Consider the following 20,480-nt stretch of genomic DNA (forward strand, 5'->3'; position numbering starts at 1 on the left):
GAATGAGAGACTTCTTAGGTCTTTATAAAAATCCTCAGGTAGTGTCAGTACTTTTTAAATTTATTTTTATTTATTATATTTATATCCCACCTTTGTTCCTCAAGGAACCCAAGGCGGTGTACATACTCCTCCTCCTCTCCATTTTATCCTCACAACAACCCTGGGAGGTAGGTTGGGCTGAGAGTCTGTGACTGGCCCAAAGTCACCCAGTGAGCTTCCATGGTCGAGTGGGGACTAGACCCCGGATCGCCCGAATCCCAGTCAGTTAAGGTGCCTACTGTGAAACATACTGGCTGTACTGCAAGCAGAAAGTAAACCTCTATACTTGTCAGTGTGGTCAAATACCCCAACTTGAATGTAAAACTCTCCAACTAGTTTATTTTTATGGATTTCTTAGGTTTGTTTGTATATTACATTTCTATACCACCCAATAGCCAAAGCAGTCTGGGCATTTCACAACAATGAGGTGGGACAGTGCACCACATAGTGACAAATACAGAGGTGCTTCTGTTCAGAAAGAGTATTCACAGAATCATAGAATCCCATCATGTAAGACGCAATCTACTTAATCACTTCTCTTCCCTTAGCATTATCTCAAGAATGTTTTTCTTTTCTTTTTTAATTATTCAGCAAAGCACCTGGAGTAAGGCTTCCTAAGAAAGGGAGGAAATGTGTACACTGTTTAATGTATACCATTCCTGGATAGGTTTAATGACTGTATTTTTTAGCTGTATTAGTGGTATTTTTTATTTCCATATATTTAATATTTCCATATAAGTCAGCTTGGGGATATCCTTCTGGATGAAATGCTGGGACAGGAGAAACACACCAAACAAGTAAATGAGTACTTATACCCCTCTCTGAAATAATGCATTTCACTTTTTCTTTTTTTCTTTTTTAAGGTTTCTTATGGTTCATTTGGACAAACAATGAGTGGTAAAAATGATCTCCCTCCCTTTTACCGTATGGTCCCAAATGAAGAACTTCAGTTCCAGGGAATCATCGAGTTACTTCTGCATTTTGGATGGAAATGGGTAGGGCTCATCACAATGGATAATGATGCAGGAGAGCATTTTGTTCAGGTCTTGGAGTCCATGTTTTCCCAGCATGGAATCTGTTCAGCCTTCAGAGAAATTGCTCTAAAAAATGCCCATCTCATTAGCATAGATGACATTTTCAACCTCTTTCTTAATTATATCCCAGAGTTCACAAAGAGCAAAGCCAGTGCAATTGTCATCTATGGAGATAGTACAACGATTGGATGGTTGACGGGGATGCAATTTGTAAAAATGTTCATTCCTCTAACAGCTGCTGAATATAGCAAGATGAAAACTGCAGGGAAAGTGTGGATCCTAACAGCTCAGATCGATATCACATTGCATACCCTTCAAAAGGGTTTTGATATGCAAGCACTCCATGGAGCTCTGTCCTTCTCCGTTCACTCCAAGGAGGTTCTAGGCTTTCAGGAATTTCTTCAGACTATCCACCTTTCTGGGGCCAAAGAAAATGGTTTTATCAAGGATTTCTGGGAGCAAGCCTTTGACTGTTCTGTTCCAAATGTCCACACCCCAACCAAATTCAGTGAACCCTGCACTGGGGAGGAGAGGCTGGAGAGCCTTCCTGCATCTTTGTTTGAAATGAGCATGACTGGCCACAGCTACAGCATCTATAATGCTGTCTATGCTCTGGTGCATGCCTTCCATACCATGCACACATCGAGATCCAATACCAGAGCAATGGAATATGTGGACAGATTGGGCCCCCATACTGTGGAACCTTGGAAGGTAATGTCTTCTAAGGACAAAGATTTGTTTAGTAACTTAACATATGCAGACTTCACATAGGGTGGACATTATCATGTCACCCCATTTTTGTAGAACATGAGTACCCTCCTTCATTTCTGAAGGATCTCCTCAACATTCTTCCCATTCTTTGCAGATATTGATTCCATAAATGCCAATATTTCTTTATTCTCCAGAGATCATTTTGAAGGATTCTCAGCAACAACTGCTCTGTGAAAAGTCCATTAAGTCACTCACTCTCCAGTGTCTTTTCTTCACTTCAGATATTTTTATTTGAACATGGCATTTAGCCTGCTAATGTGAGAAGTTTTGATTATCCAAATTCTTGACTTGTTTATCTCTCCTGCAAACACTTTCTTGGTGCTGCTGTTTAAAGATGCAATGCAATATACAGTTATATGCAATAAGTCTCATTCAAGTCAGACTGGCTTAATTCTGAGTAGACATGTATATCATTTCATTTTCAGGGGTGTAAGGATTTGTCCCCATGTCCCCCCCACCCCTTTAGTATAGAGATATTATAAGGGGTATGCATATAAGGGGGGGGGTTATGGGGTGTAGAGGAGCTTAAGGGCTATGAGAGCATATAAGCATGGCACGTGGAAGGGGCTCAAGGGATAGTACTGATAAGTTGTTGTTGTTGTTGTTCAGTCGTTCAGTCGTGTCCGACTCTTCGTGACCCCATGGACCATAGCACGCCAGGCCTTCCTGTCCTGCGCTCTCTCCCGGAGCGTGCTCAAGTTCATATTCATTGCATCGGTGATGCTATCTAGCCATCTCATCCTCTGCCGTCCCCTTCTCTTTTTGCCTTCAGTCTTTCCCACCATCAGGGTCTTTTCCAGAGAGTTTTCTCTTCGCATTAGGTGGCCAAAATATTTGAGCTTCAGCTTCAGTATCTGTCCTTCCAATGAGCAGTCAGGGTTGATTTCCTTTAGGATGGAATGATTTGACCTCCTTGCAGTCCAGGGGACTCGTAAGAGTCTTCTCCAGCACCACAGTTCGAAAGCATCAATTCTTTGGAGCTCAGCCTTCCTTATAGTCCAGCTCTCACAGCCATACATTACTACTGGGAAAACCATAGCTTTGATTAGATGGACCTTTGTCGGCAAGGTGATGTCTCTGCTTCTTACTATGCTGTCTAGGTTTGCCATAGCTTTCCTCCCAAGGAGCAAACGTCTTTTAATTTCATTTACGTAGCCTATCACGGTATTTTTTAAAAAAATCTAGCCGTGATAGGCTACGTAAATCTTTACGTAGCCTATCACTTTTTTTGGTTTTGTTTTTTTTTACTGGAAATGGCGGCGGCGGCAGCCCGTCAGAAGACCAGCCGCCACAGCCGCTGCCAAACCGCCGCCAGAGCTGCTGCCGCCAGGAGGATTCGCTCAAGGTAAGTCCCGTCCCGGGGGGGCGGGGGGGCAGACCATTTCGCCACCAATTTCGGGGGGCTGAATGCGCTGGCATTCAGCTTCCCTGACATTCATGGCGAAATTCTCTGACATCCCTATTGAAATGTTGAAAGTGTTCTATGGTCTTCTGTTTATTGGACTTTAAGTGGTGAGTGTTTATACCCCAGATGGATGCAGAGAATCCACTTGCACTGACCATGCAATTAACTTCAAGGAAGCAGGTAAATAATTTATAAGAGCATTTACATCAGTAAAAATTAAGGGGTGTTCCAATACAAGAGTTACCCATATGATGACCTCGCTCCAACAGGTGGTAACTACTAGGCATTGCAAAAGTGTGCTTGAAAGAAGCATAAGCTGTCTTATACCGCCTCCAACAATTAGCTGATTTAGAGAAACCCTTCTCAAAGAGACTTTGTGGCATCCAGTAAACATGAAACAAAAGGTTTTGCTGAATAAGACATAACCTGAGATCTATAGACACATCAGATACAGACACGAAGGCAGGGATCCATTGATTAGACAAAATGGGACACTCCAGTTCCCTTTTTCCATTGCTGCTTAAGACTCTTATATCTAGGGATGCACAAAAGTGACTTACCTGTTCGCGGATTATGTTTATGGTGGGGGGGAGGCATTCCGTCCCTCCCCCCGGAATCCTCGACGGGGGGGAGGCACTCCGTTCCTCCCCCTGGAATCCTCGAACGGCCGGCTGTGCTCCGCGGCAGATCTGCGGAGCAGCCGGCCAGGCCCATCCAGGCCAGAGCCGTCTGCAGGCAGATTTCCGGCCGCGGAGGGCTCTGGGTGAAAAAACAAACAAACCGCGTACGCAAATGGCGGCAGTTACGGCCGCCGCCATTTGCGTTCCTTATTTTTGGCCACCTTAGCCTACGTAAATATTTACATAGACTATGATGGCAAAAATAAAGGGGAATGCAAATAGCGTAGCGGGCGCTATTTGCGTCCCTTTTTGATTTGCCGTTTTAGCCTATGTAAAGATTTATGTAAAGAAATAGCCTGCTACGCTATTTGTGTTCCCCTTTATTTTCACCGTCATAGTCTATGTAAATATTTACATAGGCTAAGATGGCCAAAAATAAGGAACGCAAATGGCGGCGGCTGTAGCCGCCGCCATTTGCGTACACGGTTTTTGGTGTGTGTTTTTTAACCCAGCGATAGGCTACATAAATCTTTATGTAGCCTATCACATCATTTTTTGTTGTTGTTTTTTAACCCAGCGATAGGCTACATAAATCTTTACGTAGCCTATCACGTCTTTTTTTTTTTTTTTACAAGACAAATGGCAGTGGCGGCAGCCGGTCGGAAGACCAGCCGCCACAGCCACCACTGCCAAAGCTGCCGCTGGAGCCGCCGCTGCCCAGAAGATCCGCCCCAGGTAAGTCTCATCCCAGGGGGGATCCATGGGGGGGCAGGGGGGGCAGGCCATTCCGCCACAGATTTTGGGGGGATGAATGCACTGGCATTCGGCCTCACTGAGATCCGTGGCGGAATTCTCTGACATCCCTACTTATATCATATTCATTCACCAAGCATATGGATAGACATGGATCTTAGGTCAATCTGCCTGATCAGCCTCAATAAGTGCTTCCAATAGCAAGGGGAGCACTGAAGCTGTAAAAGCAGAAGACCCAACCTAGATACTGTTAAACGTTGCAGCTGTAAGTAGGGTCATGCAGCAGTAGCCGGCTAAGCACATTTAGTAAGGTAAATTGATCAAACTGTAATTGCTGTGGCATTACAAGCCACACATCTCTACCAGCCCTAGCTACAGGAGGAACAGTCTCCAATACAGTGTGCCTGCTATCAAGAGTGTGGAAACTACCAGTGGTACCTTTCCGCTTGCCTTGGCACAGCAGCCACAGCCCAACTGGCAGTGCCCTCACCAGCATAGAAGAACACCGAAGAGGCAATAAAGCATCATCCTAACGCCCTCCAGCTCTCACAATTGGGGGATTAGGACTGCACTCTAAACTCATCAGGAAAGGTGGCTGAAGGGGAAGAAGTGAGATTGTGACACAACTGTTTAGAACCCCTTGATTTCTTCCTCTCCCCACATAGCTTCTTGCTTTGTTTCGGAGCATCTCCTTCAACAACAGTGCTGGAGATGAAGTTACATTCAACAGACAGGGAGAAGTAGCAGCTGGATTTGATATTTCAAATGTGATTACCTTCCCAAATCAGTCCTACGTCAGAGTCCAAGTGGGAAGGCTAGATCCAGAGTTTCTGCTTGGCTCCACATTCACCATTGACGACGAGACAGTCCAATGGCACAGAGACTTCATCCAGGTGTGAAAGATCCTCATCTTTCTCAGATGACATAAATCATAACCACCCAATAAATAAAAGGCCATTACAGTTAAGCAATGGCCTTCTTCATGCCATTCTTAACTAACCATGTCATGCCCCACTGGAGTAGTCTTCCTCAGAGGAAGAGCTAGAGGCCCCCGAAGCCCAGGGCACTCCAGACCAAGGACTGCCACAACACCCGCAGGAGCCTGACCCCTTTGGGTAGATGGTTGCAGGGCCATTCCTGTCAAACAAAAGGGACTCTGCCTCTGAGGCAGGGGCTGAGCATCACCCTGACCCCCAGGGGTGTCGTCACTTCAAGAGACAGGGTAGTAGGGCTCCTGTGCAAAGGAGTGCTCCCCTCCAGAAAACATATCCTCAGGAGAGTGACTCCTCAGGAGTAAGGCTCTGGAAAGGGAGCTTTGATTACTGCAGCTGAGCTTTGGGTGGGGTCCAGCAGGCTCTGGGCTTCAAAGCCCTCACTGGAAACACAGCCAGTGTTGGAACAACATTGCCCATTCCACCTCCGCTGTGTACCGTGTCTACAGAACTGCGCCCTGTGAGTAATGCTTTTTTGCTGACCTTTTGGGCTGCCTAATCACTAGGAATGTATGAAACACTTACCTGGTTTCGTCCAGGGACATCCGCAGTGGGGGGGAGGCACTCCGTCCCTCCCCCCCCAAATTCTCCCTGGCTGGCTCCACTCCATGGCGACTCCGCGGAGCCGTCAGCTGGGGCCTCCCACAGCCAGACATCCGGCCTCTGGGCTGTGCAGGGATGCAAATGGCGGCCGCCATAGCCGCTGCCATTTGCATCCCTGTCTTTGGCCATGATAGGCTACGTATATATTTACATAGTCTATCATGGCAAAAAAAAACAGGAACGCAAATGGCGGCAGCTACGGTGGCTGCCATTTGCGTTCCCTTTTTTTGCCATGATAGGCTACGTAAATATTTACGCGGCCGCCATTCGCAAAGCAGTGCGAACGGAACCAGGTAGGTGCTCCATTTGGTGCACCTTTTGCGGGATGGTGGGGCTGGGGGGCTTCGTTCCGCCATGGATTTCACTGAGATCTCACTGAGATCGTGGCAGAATTCTCCAACACCCCTATTAATCACCCTGCTTTTGGACTGTGTAATGTATGTACCTGACTGTTTTCCTGTGTTTGCCCTCTTGCCTGTTATCGTGACCACTCCTGCTGTTGCCTGACTTGCTTTGTCTGCCTGCCTGCCTGTGTTCTGACTTCTGCCTGGGTTTAGACCACTTCTGTTCTAGCCTGAACCCCACTGGATAACCAAATATAGGCTTGAAGGTTTGCTGACTTTGCTGCAGTTATACTTTGCTACAGTCAAAGCAGGACACCAGTGTAGTTCATGGGGTTGCATGTTGTGGAGACAAGTAGCCGTCACTTAAGAAAAACAAAGAAAACCCTAGTTTCTCTGTCTTTAAACAGACAGTGGGTGAGTTTGCACATCACACTAAGCCACCCTGAGAATAACCCTCCATTTGTTCACTTACCTGACAGATCATCGGGTGCTCTCCATCTTTCAGTGGCTTCGTTCCCCTAGGGATGTTAGAGAACTCCACAATAGAATCCAATGAGTTTGGATTTGTATGAATCTGACCGATGGATATTGCAACAGACCAGCTTTTCCCCAGTTGGGCAGATGCCATGTGACACTCTCCCAGATAAGACAAGGTCCCACCTCTCCTCGAGTAAGGTCGTCATCCCCATTACAGTGGACTTGAGAAGGCAGTTTGGAACCCTCAATCCAACGTATCACATTTTGGGCTCTGGCCCCACCCACTGCTGGCATGCAGCAGATGAGAGCTTTCTGTAGGGGCAACCTGGCTCTTGGACAAAAAAGTTTCCCCTGTTGTACACCATTTCTCCATTTTTGTCTGCAACTTCCCATAATGCACACATTTTTGTATGCAATTTTTGGCCAGATAATAGCATCATAAAATTTGTAGAAGTGTGTAATCCAAAGGACCCGTATTCCAATCTGCATATTAGAATGTCCAAGTTAGATATTTTGTCTTCCTTCTATATCAGGAAATGTAGCTTGATGAAGGCACAGGTGCTTTAAGATAATGTGGTCATGCCTGGTCCCACATTCTAGACTTTGTGAAACACCCTTATCATCCATACACATGCCCATAACTCCCTGATCTAAGGGGTAGAGGCAAAATCCACCCTCTCCCATTGCATGAAGCTGTCCAGTGATCATCAGTGTTATGGTCCCATGTCATCACCCCTCATCTTTATCAATCAATTATTTGTAAATCACAAAGATCATGTTGATGCTCACTTTTTCCTTTGTTCAAGTGAAGGTTCCACCCTTGTCCCTTTGTAACAACAAGTGCCATCCTGGTTACAGCAAGAAAAAGAAAGAAGGGGAGAAATTTTGCTGCTACGATTGTGAATCTTGTCCAGAAGGGAAGATTGCAAACGAGGAGGGTAGGAAATACATTGTGAAGGAATATGAACTTGATGAAATATTTAGACATTTAACTTTAAGTTATTTGATCACACAGGTTAAGTGATCTTTCAGCATAGTTTAAAACAACAGCAACACACCACTAAGATCTGTATGCCAAAACAGTGACAGTGACACACATTTATGGCTGTGTTACCTAATTCACCAAGCTGGGTTGCTTCGGTGAACTGGGAGAGGGAGGGGCCATGACTTGCCCAGCTGAAATGAGGGGGGTTTTCAGGATAGGGGTGAAAAGTAAACAAACCTTTACATATGAAGTGAGACAAGGCTGGGAGGGTTCTTTTTGTTTTTGTTGTTCTTCTCGTTGTTGATTTACATTTAATTATGTTCCTTGGAAAGCAATGGGGGCTTATTTCATTTTCCATACCCTTTCAGGTCTTGGGGGATGGGGGTTGAAGGGGACAGGCAGCAATAGCCAGAGGTTGCTAAAGAAGATAAATTTACCTGTTACCTGCTACCTGTTGGACACTTATACTCATAGCATTAATATTACTTCTTTTTTCCTTTCAGACATGGATTATTGCATTAGCTGCCCAGAAGGTCAATATCCAAACATGGACAGAGTTCACTGCATTCCCAAGGTTCTCAATTTCCTTTCTTTTGAAGAACCTCTGGGGATCGTTTTAACTTGGTTGGCTCTTCTCTTTTCTCTGGTCACAACTCCAGTGCTTGGAATATTCATTAAACATCAGGACACTCCCATCGTCAAAGCCAATAACAGGAGCCTCACATACGTTCTCCTCATCTCTCTCCTTCTTTGTTTCCTCTGTGCTTTGCTCTTCATTGGACAGCCTAATAAGGTGACCTGCCTCCTTCGACAAACAGCATTTGGCATCATCTTCTCCATTGCTGTTTCTTCTGTTTTGGCCAAAACCATTATAGTGGTTGTGGTTTTCATAGCCTCCAAGCCAGGAAATGTTTTTCGAAAATGGGTGGGGAAAAGATTAGCATATTCCATCGTGTTGTCCTGCTCCCTTATTCAAGTAGGTATAAGTGTGGTTTGGCTGAGTACTTCTCCTCCATTCCCAGATTTGGACATGCACTCAGTGTCTGGAGAAATTATCATGGCATGCAGTGAAGGGTCTGTGACCATGTTCTCTTGTGTTTTGGGCTATATGGGCTTCTTGGCAATTGTCAGCTTCACGGTGGCTTTTCTAGCCAGGAAATTACCAGACTCTTTCAATGAAGCCAAGTTCATCACCTTCAGCATGTTGGTCTTTTGCAGCGTTTGGCTGTCCTTTGTTCCAACCTACCTGAGCACAAGTGGAAAATACATGGTGGCAGTGGAGATCTTCTCCATCTTGGCTTCCAGTGGTGGCTTACTGAGCTGCATCTTTTTCCCCAAATGCTTCATCATTGTGATGAGGCCTGATCTGAATAAAAAGGACCAGCTAACCAGGAGAAAGCATTGAAGTTTCTTATAATCACCCCCCCCCAGCTGATTTAATTCTTTCCTTTGTAGGGTATATACCGATAACAATTTTCAGAGGTATCCGTGGTAGTCTATGACAGCAAAACAAATTAGAAGTCTTGTTGCAATACAGTTCCTCATTAAATCATTCAAACATATTGTTAATCAACTCATGTGTCCACCCCTCCCCCATGGACACATTTCATGTTGTTCAGGAACTATTATTGGGAGCATGAGGGTGTGGCCAGAAAATCAAACTTTGATTAGGGCCCCAAATCTGCTAGAGATGGCCCTGTACACACTAGCAATAACCAGCCACATAACAAGGATAGCAGGCCTGGGACCAGATCCTACAACAAACCCATAGACTAGCTGTGCCCCTGTATCTAATCTGGAAAAACTAGTGTAGTGTTGGCACGCACAACATTAATTATTAATTCACTTGTTCATCTTCCAATGTGACATATGTCATCTTCTATCAGCAGTCCCCTTTTGAATTCTGTATTCAGTAAAAAGGCCAGTCTCAGCAGAAAATAATAAATGGACTTTTCTGACATGAGAAATGGCAATTTAAAACACACACACACACACACACACACACACACACACTGGGGAAACATGTCAACCTACCAGGACACTCTGCTACTGACATTAAAGTGGCCCCTGTGGAAGGAAGAGACATCAAAGACTGATTAGAGGAAGAGACTGATGATTTAGGCTTACAAACAGTTTCACCAGAGGATAGAATCTAAGGATGGATGAAAGTACCTTACCTGGTCCCGCAGCTTGCTTCACGGTGGGGGGGAGGCGCTTCAGTTCTCCCCCCGAAGTTCAGGCCAGGGGGGGAGGCGCCCCGCCCCACCCGGCCAAAATTCAGGCCGGGGGGGAGGCGCCCCATCCCTCGCTAAGAAAATTCAGACCGGGGAGGAGCACCCCGTCTCCCCGGCTGTGAAATAAAAAAGTAAATTTAAAACACACACACACGTGATAGGCTACGTAACCATTTACGTAGCCTATCATGGCTAGATTTCCAAAGTCAGCTGTGATAGGCTATGTAAATCGTTACGTAGCCTATCACGGGTGACTTTGGGAAAAAAAATTGCGTACGCAAATGGCGGTGCCCATGGGCGCCGCCATTTGCATTCCTTGTTTGGACAGGGATAGTCTACGTAAAGATTTATGTAGACTACGGCGAAAATAAGGGCAACGCAAATAGCGTTCCCTTATTTTCACTGTAGTCTACGTAAAACTTTACATAGATTACCCGTGTCCAAATAAGGAACGCAAATGGCAGCGCCCATGGGCGCCGCCATTTGCATACGTGATTTTTTTTTCAAAGTCACCCGTGATAGGCTACGTAATGATTTACGTAGCCTATCACGGCTGACTTTGAAAATCTAGCCGTGATAGGCTACGTAAATCATTACGTAGCCTATCACGTGTGGTTTTTTTTTTTACTTTACTTTGTAATGGCGGCGGCGGCGGCAGCCAGTCGGAAGACCGGCCGCTGCCCCCGCCCCAGCTGAAACACCGCCGAACTGCCGCTGGGACCCGCCACCGTGAGGGACATTCGGCCACGGTAAGTCCCATAACGGGGGGGGGGCGGGGAGCTGTCGGAAAATTTCACCACCGATTTCGGGGGGCCATATGCGTTGGCATTCGGCCTACTGGAGATTCGTGGAGAACTTTTCCGCCATCCCTAATAGAATCAGGATAAAGCATTAATATCACACTGCACATGTCCCAGGATGTTTGTGTTCTCAGCCAGAACTGTAATGAGAATGGCAACTGTTGACAATGTGATTGTCATTCTCAGTACTTTCTGCATTTAACTTGCTTCTGATCTCATGCTTTCGAATTCTTACCTCACTTAGGGATGGCGGAGAATTTCTCCACGAATCTCCGGGAGGCCGAATTCCAACGCATTCGGCCCCCCGAAATTGGTGGTGAAATTCTCCGACGGCCCCCCGCCCCCCCGGGATGCGACTTACCATGGCCGAATGTCCCTCACAGTGGTGGGTCCCGGCAGCGTTTTGGAGGTGTTTCGGCGGGGGAAGGAGCAGCGGCCGGTCTTCCAACGGCTGCCGCCGCTGCCATTACAAAGTAAAGTAAAAAAAACAAAACACACACATGATAGGCTACGTAACGATTTACGTAGCCTATCACAGCTAGATTTTCAAAGTCAGCCGTGATAGGCTACATAAATCTTTACGTAGCCTATCACGGGTGACTTTGGAAAAAAAAAAGTGCGTATGCAAATGGCGGCACCCATGGGCGCCGCCATTTGTGTTCCTTATTTGGACAGGGGTAGTCTACGTAAAGATTTACACAGACTACCCCTGCCCAAACAAGGAACGCAAATGGCGGCGCCCATGGGCGCTGCCATTTGCGTACGCGTTTTTTTTTTCAAAGTCACCCGTGATAGTCTACATAACAATTTACCTAGCCTATCATGGCTGACTTTGGAAATCTAGCCATGATAGGCTACGTAAATCGTTACATAGCCTCTCACGTGTGTGTGTGTGTGTGTTTTAATTTACTTTTTTATTTTGCGTCCGGGGAGACGGGGTGCTCCTCCCCGGCCTGAATTTCGGCGGCGAGGGATGGGGCGCCTCCCCCCCGGCCTGAATTTCAGCTGGGCGGGGCGGGGTGCCTCCCCCCCCGGCCTGAACTTCGGGGGGAGAACCGAAGCGCCTCCCCCCCACCGCAAAGCAAGTTGCGGGACCAAGTAAGGGACTTTCGTCCATCCTTAACCTCACTCCACCAGCACCATGTTATGTATTGCATAGATGATCTGAAAGTCTCTGTAACACTCCAAGTATACGATAAAGTGTGTGGTGGTCCATGAAGATGTATGCCACAATAAATGAAGTGCCTCAAGTTGCTTTGTTGTTTTATATACAGATAGTAAGTGGCCCTTTGTAAAGACTGAATGTGGGCTATTTTGCTGAATAGCCCACATACAAAGAGAACCCATCAGTTGTCATAGGTTCCTGCCAAATACAAGATTAATGATAGTGTCTGTAAATTGAACTCCTAATTTTATACCGGTTGAAAAATTCTATCTGAAAGTGGTTGTTGTTGATAAGGGGGATATGCGGAGACAGGCTGGGGTCGTGTAGTCTAAGGTCTTTGGGCAGGTGTGTAATGCCTCCAGAGCTGCTCCTTACATGCTATACATGGCCAGCAGATATAGTTTTTGGTGGCTTTGGGGAACAGCACACTTCCCGGAGGAGTGGACAGAGAGAGCAGCAAACGCAGCAGCTGAACTGCCAGCATTACCTCAAACCTCAACACACTCCTGGTAACTGAGACAGCCTCCCTTTCATGCTTCCTTTCCACTCTAGAAATGCTAAATTTTAAACAACAGAAAAACAGAGTTTGAAGAGATGTCTGTCCCTGTGTAAGATATGGGGTTTCTATAGTGTGTGTGTGTTGAATCTAAAGCTCAAAGTTCAGTCAGTCAAGGGAAGGCAGATGGCTCAGTGCCAGGGTGTCTACAAAAGTATAGGAGGTAAAGAACTGGGCAGGAGGCTCAGTGTACGGACTTGAATGACGGAGTTTGCAGGAGAGTCTTGTTATAATTATGGTGACAAATTCTCTGCTCTGAAGGAGGGAAAAATTGGCAAGAAGGTCAGAGGAAGGAAACAGGGACTTAGCAGACTGGCCAGAGTTACTAGAGAACAGGCTCAGTATAACGTACAAAACCCAAAGGCCAGGAAGCAAGTTTTACAGAAATGCTCGAAGGAACGAAGATAAAGGAATCAAGAAGCTGCTCAAGAGAGAGCTGAAACCCGGAGGATGCTGATAGAGTTCTGATACTGGTCTCATGAGGGTAAGATATAGCGGGGAAGGACAGTGTTCTGATTTAGCTCGATGCATTTAACCCTGGTTATTCTACTCCCATATTACTTTTCTGGATTTGTTTTTCTCTGTGTGAGAGTTGTGTCCATTCAGATGTTAAAAACTTTTTTTTACCTAAAAGTGGTAACAAGTGACCCTCTGGATTTTGGCAAAGGCCATCGGGGAAAAGAAAGATTTCCACCTGGAGGCAATGGAGAGAGTCATTATAGGAAGGGAAGGGCAAAATGGAGCCAGTCTTTGCCTGGTCTCGCTTCCACAAATTTATCAGGGTGTGTCACTGGTCCATGACAGCAGCATGCTGCAAGCCTGCAACACAGTAAAGTTTTAAAAGGGAGATAAACGAATGATAGCCCTAGGTGAGCTGGAGTGGGCTGCAATGTTTCTGAATAATTTATTTGGGGTGGTTTGGATGGGGAATAAATTTGCTTCCTTATGTAAAATTTAAATTCTAGTAATTCTTTCTAAATTTGCATATATACACATCACCATGGCAGTTTTTATTCAATTGTTAGTACCTGGCGACACCCCGCTGCTGCTTTTGTTTCCCTGGTCCCATGGCAAAAATCAGCAGAAAGTAACTGTGACATTTCTGGAAGAAGCATTCAAAAGCTCACTCCGCAGAATCTCCACAGCCTGTTTGTGAAAGTGTTCACTCACAAAATGCTGTGTTCCTGTATTTATTGCCTGTGAGTGTGGAGGCAAAAATCATGGTGATGCTTTCATCTGCTCCCCAGGAGCATCTATCCCCTGTTCTGATCAGCCGTGAAGCGGTGCATGGCCGAGACAAGATCTGCAGTTGTGAATTGATACGCGAGTCCCATAGACTTTCATTTGTTAAAATGCCATCTTTCAATAAATGAAGTCGTTGTAAATGAATGAATGAATGAGTGAAGACATACATACATACATACATACATACCAGCATCCATCATTTGGAAATCCCACCCTTATGACGTTCGGGAGGCAGAAACTGAGGCATTTTTCAAACACCTCCTGAAAATGTGCTTCTTCACCCGGCCTTTCCCTGGACTGTAACAAAATTAATCATGTTGTCCCATCCTACTGTTCCTTGTATTGCTTTTATTTTAACTGGACTTGTTTTTAATGTTGTGCTTTTAATACTGTGTTTTAAATGTGATCGTAAGTGTTTCATGTGAACTACTAAGAGATTTTATTATATTTACTGGCATATAAATATCACAAATAAAATAATTTGTTTTATTATTATTGTTTTTAAATAACATCCTACAAACCACAATAGAATTTCTTTCCTTTCCTTTCCTTTCCTTTCCTTTCCTTTCCTTTCCTTTCCTTTCCTTCCTTCCTTTTTTGTTTGAAAAGGCCAGTTCTCGTGTCCCTTAATTATATTCTGCCAAGATTGGCCTGTTTACTGTATAAAGAATTCCAAAGGAGTTTTCTGGGAAAAGATGGCACATTCCGCACTGGAAGACAAAAAGGTGAACGAATCATTAACGTTGTGGGTGACAACACCAAAGTAGTGAGTCCAGAGTAGATATGAGGGCAGAGCTGCCCTCTGGTTTTGCTGTGGGATATGGTCCCTTTAATCCTTGTGATGTGGCTGGTTATTGCTAGCGAGTACAGGGCCATCTCAAGCTGCTTTGGGGCCCTAGGCAAAGTGTAGTTTTGGTGCCCCACGGCTTGTGCTGCTAATTTTAGTTCCTTCACTGCATGAAATGTGGGTGGAGCAATGAAATGGCGGGAAACCCATGAGTTCCCTGGGATATTGATACATTCCATCTTTAAAGATTTATTTCTTTAACATGGACAAATGTATCCATGTCACTGTCATTTTATTTATTTATTTACAACATTTATATACTGCTCCACATCAAAAGATTTCAGAGCAGGGAACAACAAAGATAAAAGAATAAAACACCATATTAAAACCATTAAAATATTCTAAAAGAAACAGATTCGGAACTTAATAAACTGCGGCTGGTCACTCAAGGAAGGCCTCTCGAAATAACATCACCTTCATGAGGTGTTCAAATTAGTACAATGTTGGCAGCAGCCTGACCTCCAAAGGCAGGGAGTTCCACAGGAAGGGTGACATCACAGTGAAGGTCCTTTTCCTGGTGTACTCCAGACAGGCCATGGGTCCATGTGGAAGCGCCAGGGACATGCCCTCTGACAACCTCAGTGACCAGGTGTGGCATTGCACATGGTAATGCAGGCTAAGCCTTGCCTGGCCACTATTGCTGCTGGCTGTCTGGTAGTCCTTTGACACCCTGGATCTCTTGTTGCCCTAGGTGACCTCCCACTTTGCTTCACCCTAGACAAATTCCTCAGTGAGTAGCTGTTTTAGGCATTGGGGTGGGTTGGAGGATTGTCCATACGAAAGTACAAGCCTTCCGCTGAAGGCCTGTGACAGAGAAGTGTGATGGTCTGGGATGTAGATAATTAACAATGTGTTAGGCTTAAGACGAAAACTGTGTCACCCCAATTTTTCTTGTTTTTGCTGAAATAGACTAAAATTGCTACCCTGTAGAAATTATAATCTGTACATATGCTTCCAAGGAAAGATACACATCAACTATCATTAGAATCTTTAATGCTTTCTCCTGGTTCGCTGGACCTTTGTTTAAATCGGGCCTAATTCCAAAAATGTATCAGAGAAGTAGCATTGTCCAAGATGGGCTGAAGGCCATTAACAATATGCTGCCCCACAGTCCTTGGTCCGGGGTTGGATTTTACCCCCATCCTGATTTTCCAGACAGGGTGCTTTTAAATCCCAGTGCAACCCTATGGGATCAAAAGTGCCCTGCACAGAAAACCGGTGGTGTGGTGTGGTTGAAATCCACCGCCCCCCAACAAGAACCCTCAGGCAACATAGTTCTTGGCAGGAAGTGGTTTCTCCCCACCTTCTAATTCCCTGCTTCTATAGGAATCTAAAGGCACATAGGGCGCCTTTAGATTCCTGTAGAAGCATATAGGAATTTAAAAGTGCTCTAAAGATCACTCTCACCACCTCAGTTTTGATAGCTTTCAAAACTGAGGTGGCTTGGGGGATCTTTATGGGAAAGGGGACTCGATACAGGCTTGCCCCGTCTTCACATACAGGTGTGCAGGAGGGGCAAGCTGGCATCCTTTTGTTTCCTGCTGTTGCCCCTGTGCGCATCGGCAGAAAACTGAAGAAAATTAAAGCATTAAAAAAAATAATAATTGTGCACCTTCCTCAAGCATTTTTTTTCATGGGGAAATGCAAACATGTTTTCCCAGTACCTTTTTTTGCACAAAAAAAGGGCCAGGAAAATAGTTTTAAAAAGCGCTCCCACCACGATGAAAATCACAATCGAAGCCGGGAAGGGGGGAACCGTGGGGGTGAAGGGGAGAGGCTGCACCCCTCCAAGGTGCCTTTTGGGAACCATTGTTGGGGCTGTCACTGCATGAAGGAGATGTTAGACCAGATGGTTTCTGCCTCTCTTGCCAAGAAGCTCGCTGCCCACCGCCCTTTACCCATGATGGGTTGGCATTTCTGGATTTGCATGACATGACAACCCACTGTGAGTAAAGCAACCGTTACTGCAGGCTGGGAGTTATCACGGTGGGTTGTTTGGGAAAACCAGCCCACCCTGAGAAGAAGTCTGGTTTCAGATGACACGTGAACTGACAATGATGTGTTCTGGAAAACAAACCATCGTTGGCTGGTGTGCCATGCAAACCCAGTCACAGTAGCTATGGTGGCGGAAGAATTGTAAACAGGGAGATCAGAAGGAAATTAAATTCAGAATGTGCTGACGGTGGCAATCACATAGTTCAGACTTGCATTTGTAGTGCAGTTGCTGCTGATAACACAAACATCCTGGCACTAGGTCAGCCAATAAACACATGTAGTATATATTTTTTAAAGCCTTTATCTTGATTCTATCCTCTGCCAATAGAATTAAATCTGTTTGTGAAGCAGTCACTTTCTCTAATATCTCTTTCAGTTATCTTTACCACAGAATGTGCATTTTAATGTCACTGCTTTTTGAATATTGCCATTTCTGATGTCAGATTTCTGTCCATTTATCCTTTCTGTAGAGGCTGAGCATGAGTGGGTCATTAGGGAGGTGCTTTTAAGCAAATGCTTTACTATTTAGCATTCTTACAGGACTGGGTTGACAAGTTCATTCTTGTTCCCCCTTGTAAGTTATTCTTAGGCCCAGAACCCCTCTGGACCTCAAAATAAGCATAGGCCAGTTATTCCCCCTCAGGTTTGGTTCCCCTGGCTATCCCACAGGCAAACTGCTCTTTCCGCTGGAGCTCCCCTTTATGCTTTCTGTCTAGCAAGATGTCTTCATCACATTGCTTAGCTGGCTGAACGCTCTCGGCTCTAGTTCTTCCAAAAAAGGATACAGTCTGTGTAGTTGGCTCTCCATGGAGCATTGCTGGTGTGTGTGTGCGTGTGTGTGTGTGTGTGTGTGAGAGAGAGAGAGAGAGAGAGAGAGAGAGAGAGAGAGAGAGAACAAAGCTCTCTTCGTAGCTGCACAAGAGTTCCCTTGCTGCAGCTTCCAGGAAGGGGAATTAAGAAAATCTCATGTTGCACCCTCCTACTCTTCTATCTCTTCCATCCATGCTCTTTCCACTTCCCCCCTTTTCATGTTTCATTCTTCTTCTGACTTTCCACTTTCCTTCTGGTTCTTCCCCAACCCTTTTCAACTGGCTTTGTTCCCTGTCCCCATGGTCTCCTACATTTCATCCTTTTATTCCCTTTCTACTGCTCTGGCTGGCCACTCCCATCTGTCTCCTAAGGATGGACGAAAGTCCCTTACCTGGTCCCGCAGCTGTTTTCCGGGGGGGGGGGAGGCGCTCCATTTCTCCCCCAGAAATTCTTGGCAGGTGGGGAGGTGCCCCGCCCTTCCCCTCCGAAATTCTGGCCGGGGGGGAGTGCCCCATCTCCCCAGGCGCAAAAGAAAAAAGTAAAGTGTAAAAAAACCCAACAACAACGTGATAGGCTACGTAAAGATTTACGTAGCCTATCATGGCTAGATTTTCAAAGTCAGCTGTGAAAGGCTATGTAAATCTTTACGTAACCTATCACAGCTGACTTTGAAAAGAAAAGAAAAGAAAAGAAAAGCGCTTATGCAAATGGCGGCGCCCATGGGCGCCGCCATTTGCGTTCCTTATTTGGGCACGGGTAATAAGTAATAAATTATTACTTAATTTAATATTAAGTAATTAATATTTAAAATAAGTATATACTTATTTTATACTTAAGTAATAAATTATTTTCGCCATAGTCTACGTAAATCTTTACGTAGACTACCCGTGCCCAAATAAGGAACCCAAATGGCAGCGCCCATAGGCGCCACCATTTGCGTACGCACTTTTTTTGTTTTTTCAAAGTCAGCCATGATAGGCTACGTAAAGATTTACATAGCCTATCACGGCTGATTTTGAAAATCTAGCCATGATAGGCTACGTAAATCTTTACGTAGCCTATCACTTTTTTTTTTTTTAACACTTTACTTGGAAATGGCGGCGGTGGCAGCCGGTCGGAAGACCGGCCGCCGCCGCTGCTGCCGCAACTCCGCCACAAAGCCGCTGGGACCCGCTGCCACGAGGGACAATCGCGCGAGGTAAGTCCCATACCGGGGGGGGACGGGGGGTGTCGGAGAATTTCCTCACCAATTTCGGGGGGCCGAATGCATTGGCATTCGGCCTCCTGGAGATTCGTGGAGAAATTCTCCGACATCCCTACTGTCTCCACCTGTTCCCAGTTGAAGCTCATCGAGAGGCTATCAGCACAGGCCATGAAGGAATGACAGACTTCCTTGAGAGCAATTTGAGCCACCACCCATCATGCCCAACCTGATTTTCCCATTTCCAGCCGGAAAGGAGCACACAGGCAAGCAGAAAGCCCTGGCAGTTCCTTGATGTCTGAATTAGGTAGAGCACTGCTAACGGAAGATGGGGGATATCACATTGAATGATGAGCAAGTGAATCTACCCCTAATATGGTAGTGTTGCCAGAGCAGATGTGGCAGCAAAGCTCGCATCTGGGTGTGTTGCAAGTTTCGGTCCTTTTTTTTTGTTCTTGTTAGGCATGTCTGTCACCGGGAAATCCAGCCTTTTTTGCGCTCGCCAGACTTCTGCAGCACGCTCAACTAGGCTTGCTTTTGCAAGCCAAGCCAGTTGTATTCCCTGAGTTCCAGGGAATTTTAATGCTTTCTTTTTGTTGTTTTGGCCATAATTTGCACAAATAGAGATTTGCTTAAATTATACCTGCAGATTGCACAAATTTGTATAATTTGCACAAAGTTTGGCTGTACACTGCAGAAATTTGCATAACTGGTGCAAATTGTGGATGCAATTTGTGCCAATGATGGCTGTCATTTGTGCAAATTATGCAAATCTGAACAATTTCCAGCCAATATTTGTGCACATTTTCTTTACATACACAAACAAAATACAGAAATTCTGCCAGCTGGCCTCATTCATCATGCAAAGACTTGGGCCAGCAGGTGGAAGATGGAACGGAGTCCAGGAAGCCAATCTGATGAATGCCCATTGAGCTCCATCCTCCATCCAGAATCATCCGACATCCCTAATTAGGGGTGTATGAAACACTTACCTGGTTCCTCTGGGGGAGGCACTCCGTCCCCCCCTGGAATCCTCTCTGGCTGGCTCCACTCTGTGGCAATTCCACGGAGCCGCTGACCGGGGCCGCCCGCAGCCAGACCTCCGTCCGTTGCTGGGCTGCTGCTGCAAATGGTGGCTGCCATAGCGGCCGCCATTGGCTTCCCTGCCATAGCCCTGATAGGCTACATATCTATTTACATAGCCTATCACGGCAAAAGGCAGGGACACAAATGGTGGCTGCTATGTAGGGATGTACGAAGGTTCTGCCACGGATCTTGGGGAGGCTGAATGCCAGAGCATTCGGCCCCCCGAAATTGGTGGTGGAATGGCCCGCCCCCCTGCGCCCCCGGGACAGGACTTACCTTGGGCAGAACTTCCTGGCGGCGGCGGCTCTGGCAGCGGCTCCGGAGGCAGTTTGGCGGTGGCGGCGGCAGCAGCCGGTCTTCTGACCGGCTGCCGCTGCCGCCATATCCAGGTTAAAAAAACCAAAAAAACAAAAAAAGTGATAGGCTATGTAAAGATTTACATAGCCTATCATGGCTAGATTTTAAAAAAACACTGTGATAGCCTACGTAAATGTTTACGTAGCCTATCACAGCTGACT

The 20,480-nt window shown here is 45.8% G+C and overlaps 1 protein-coding gene across 1 annotated transcript; it reads left to right on the forward strand.

Annotated features, from left to right (window-relative positions):
• The first annotated feature begins 965 nt into the window (after nt 1-965).
• Nucleotides 966-9,428, forward strand: LOC146342618 (vomeronasal type-2 receptor 26-like). Its single transcript, XM_084808620.1, has 4 exons — nt 966-1,784; nt 5,288-5,515; nt 7,850-7,976; nt 8,527-9,428. Exons 1-4 carry the CDS (start codon nt 966-968, stop codon nt 9,426-9,428), a joined length of 2,076 nt encoding a protein of 691 aa, XP_084664746.1.
• The last annotated feature ends 11,052 nt before the right edge of the window (nt 9,429-20,480 follow it).

The sequence above is a fragment of the Heloderma suspectum genome, chromosome 6 (genome assembly GCF_057233095.1).
Source record: "Heloderma suspectum isolate Gila_16-S chromosome 6, 16-S_ref, whole genome shotgun sequence".
Lineage (NCBI taxonomy): Eukaryota > Metazoa > Chordata > Lepidosauria > Squamata > Helodermatidae > Heloderma > Heloderma suspectum.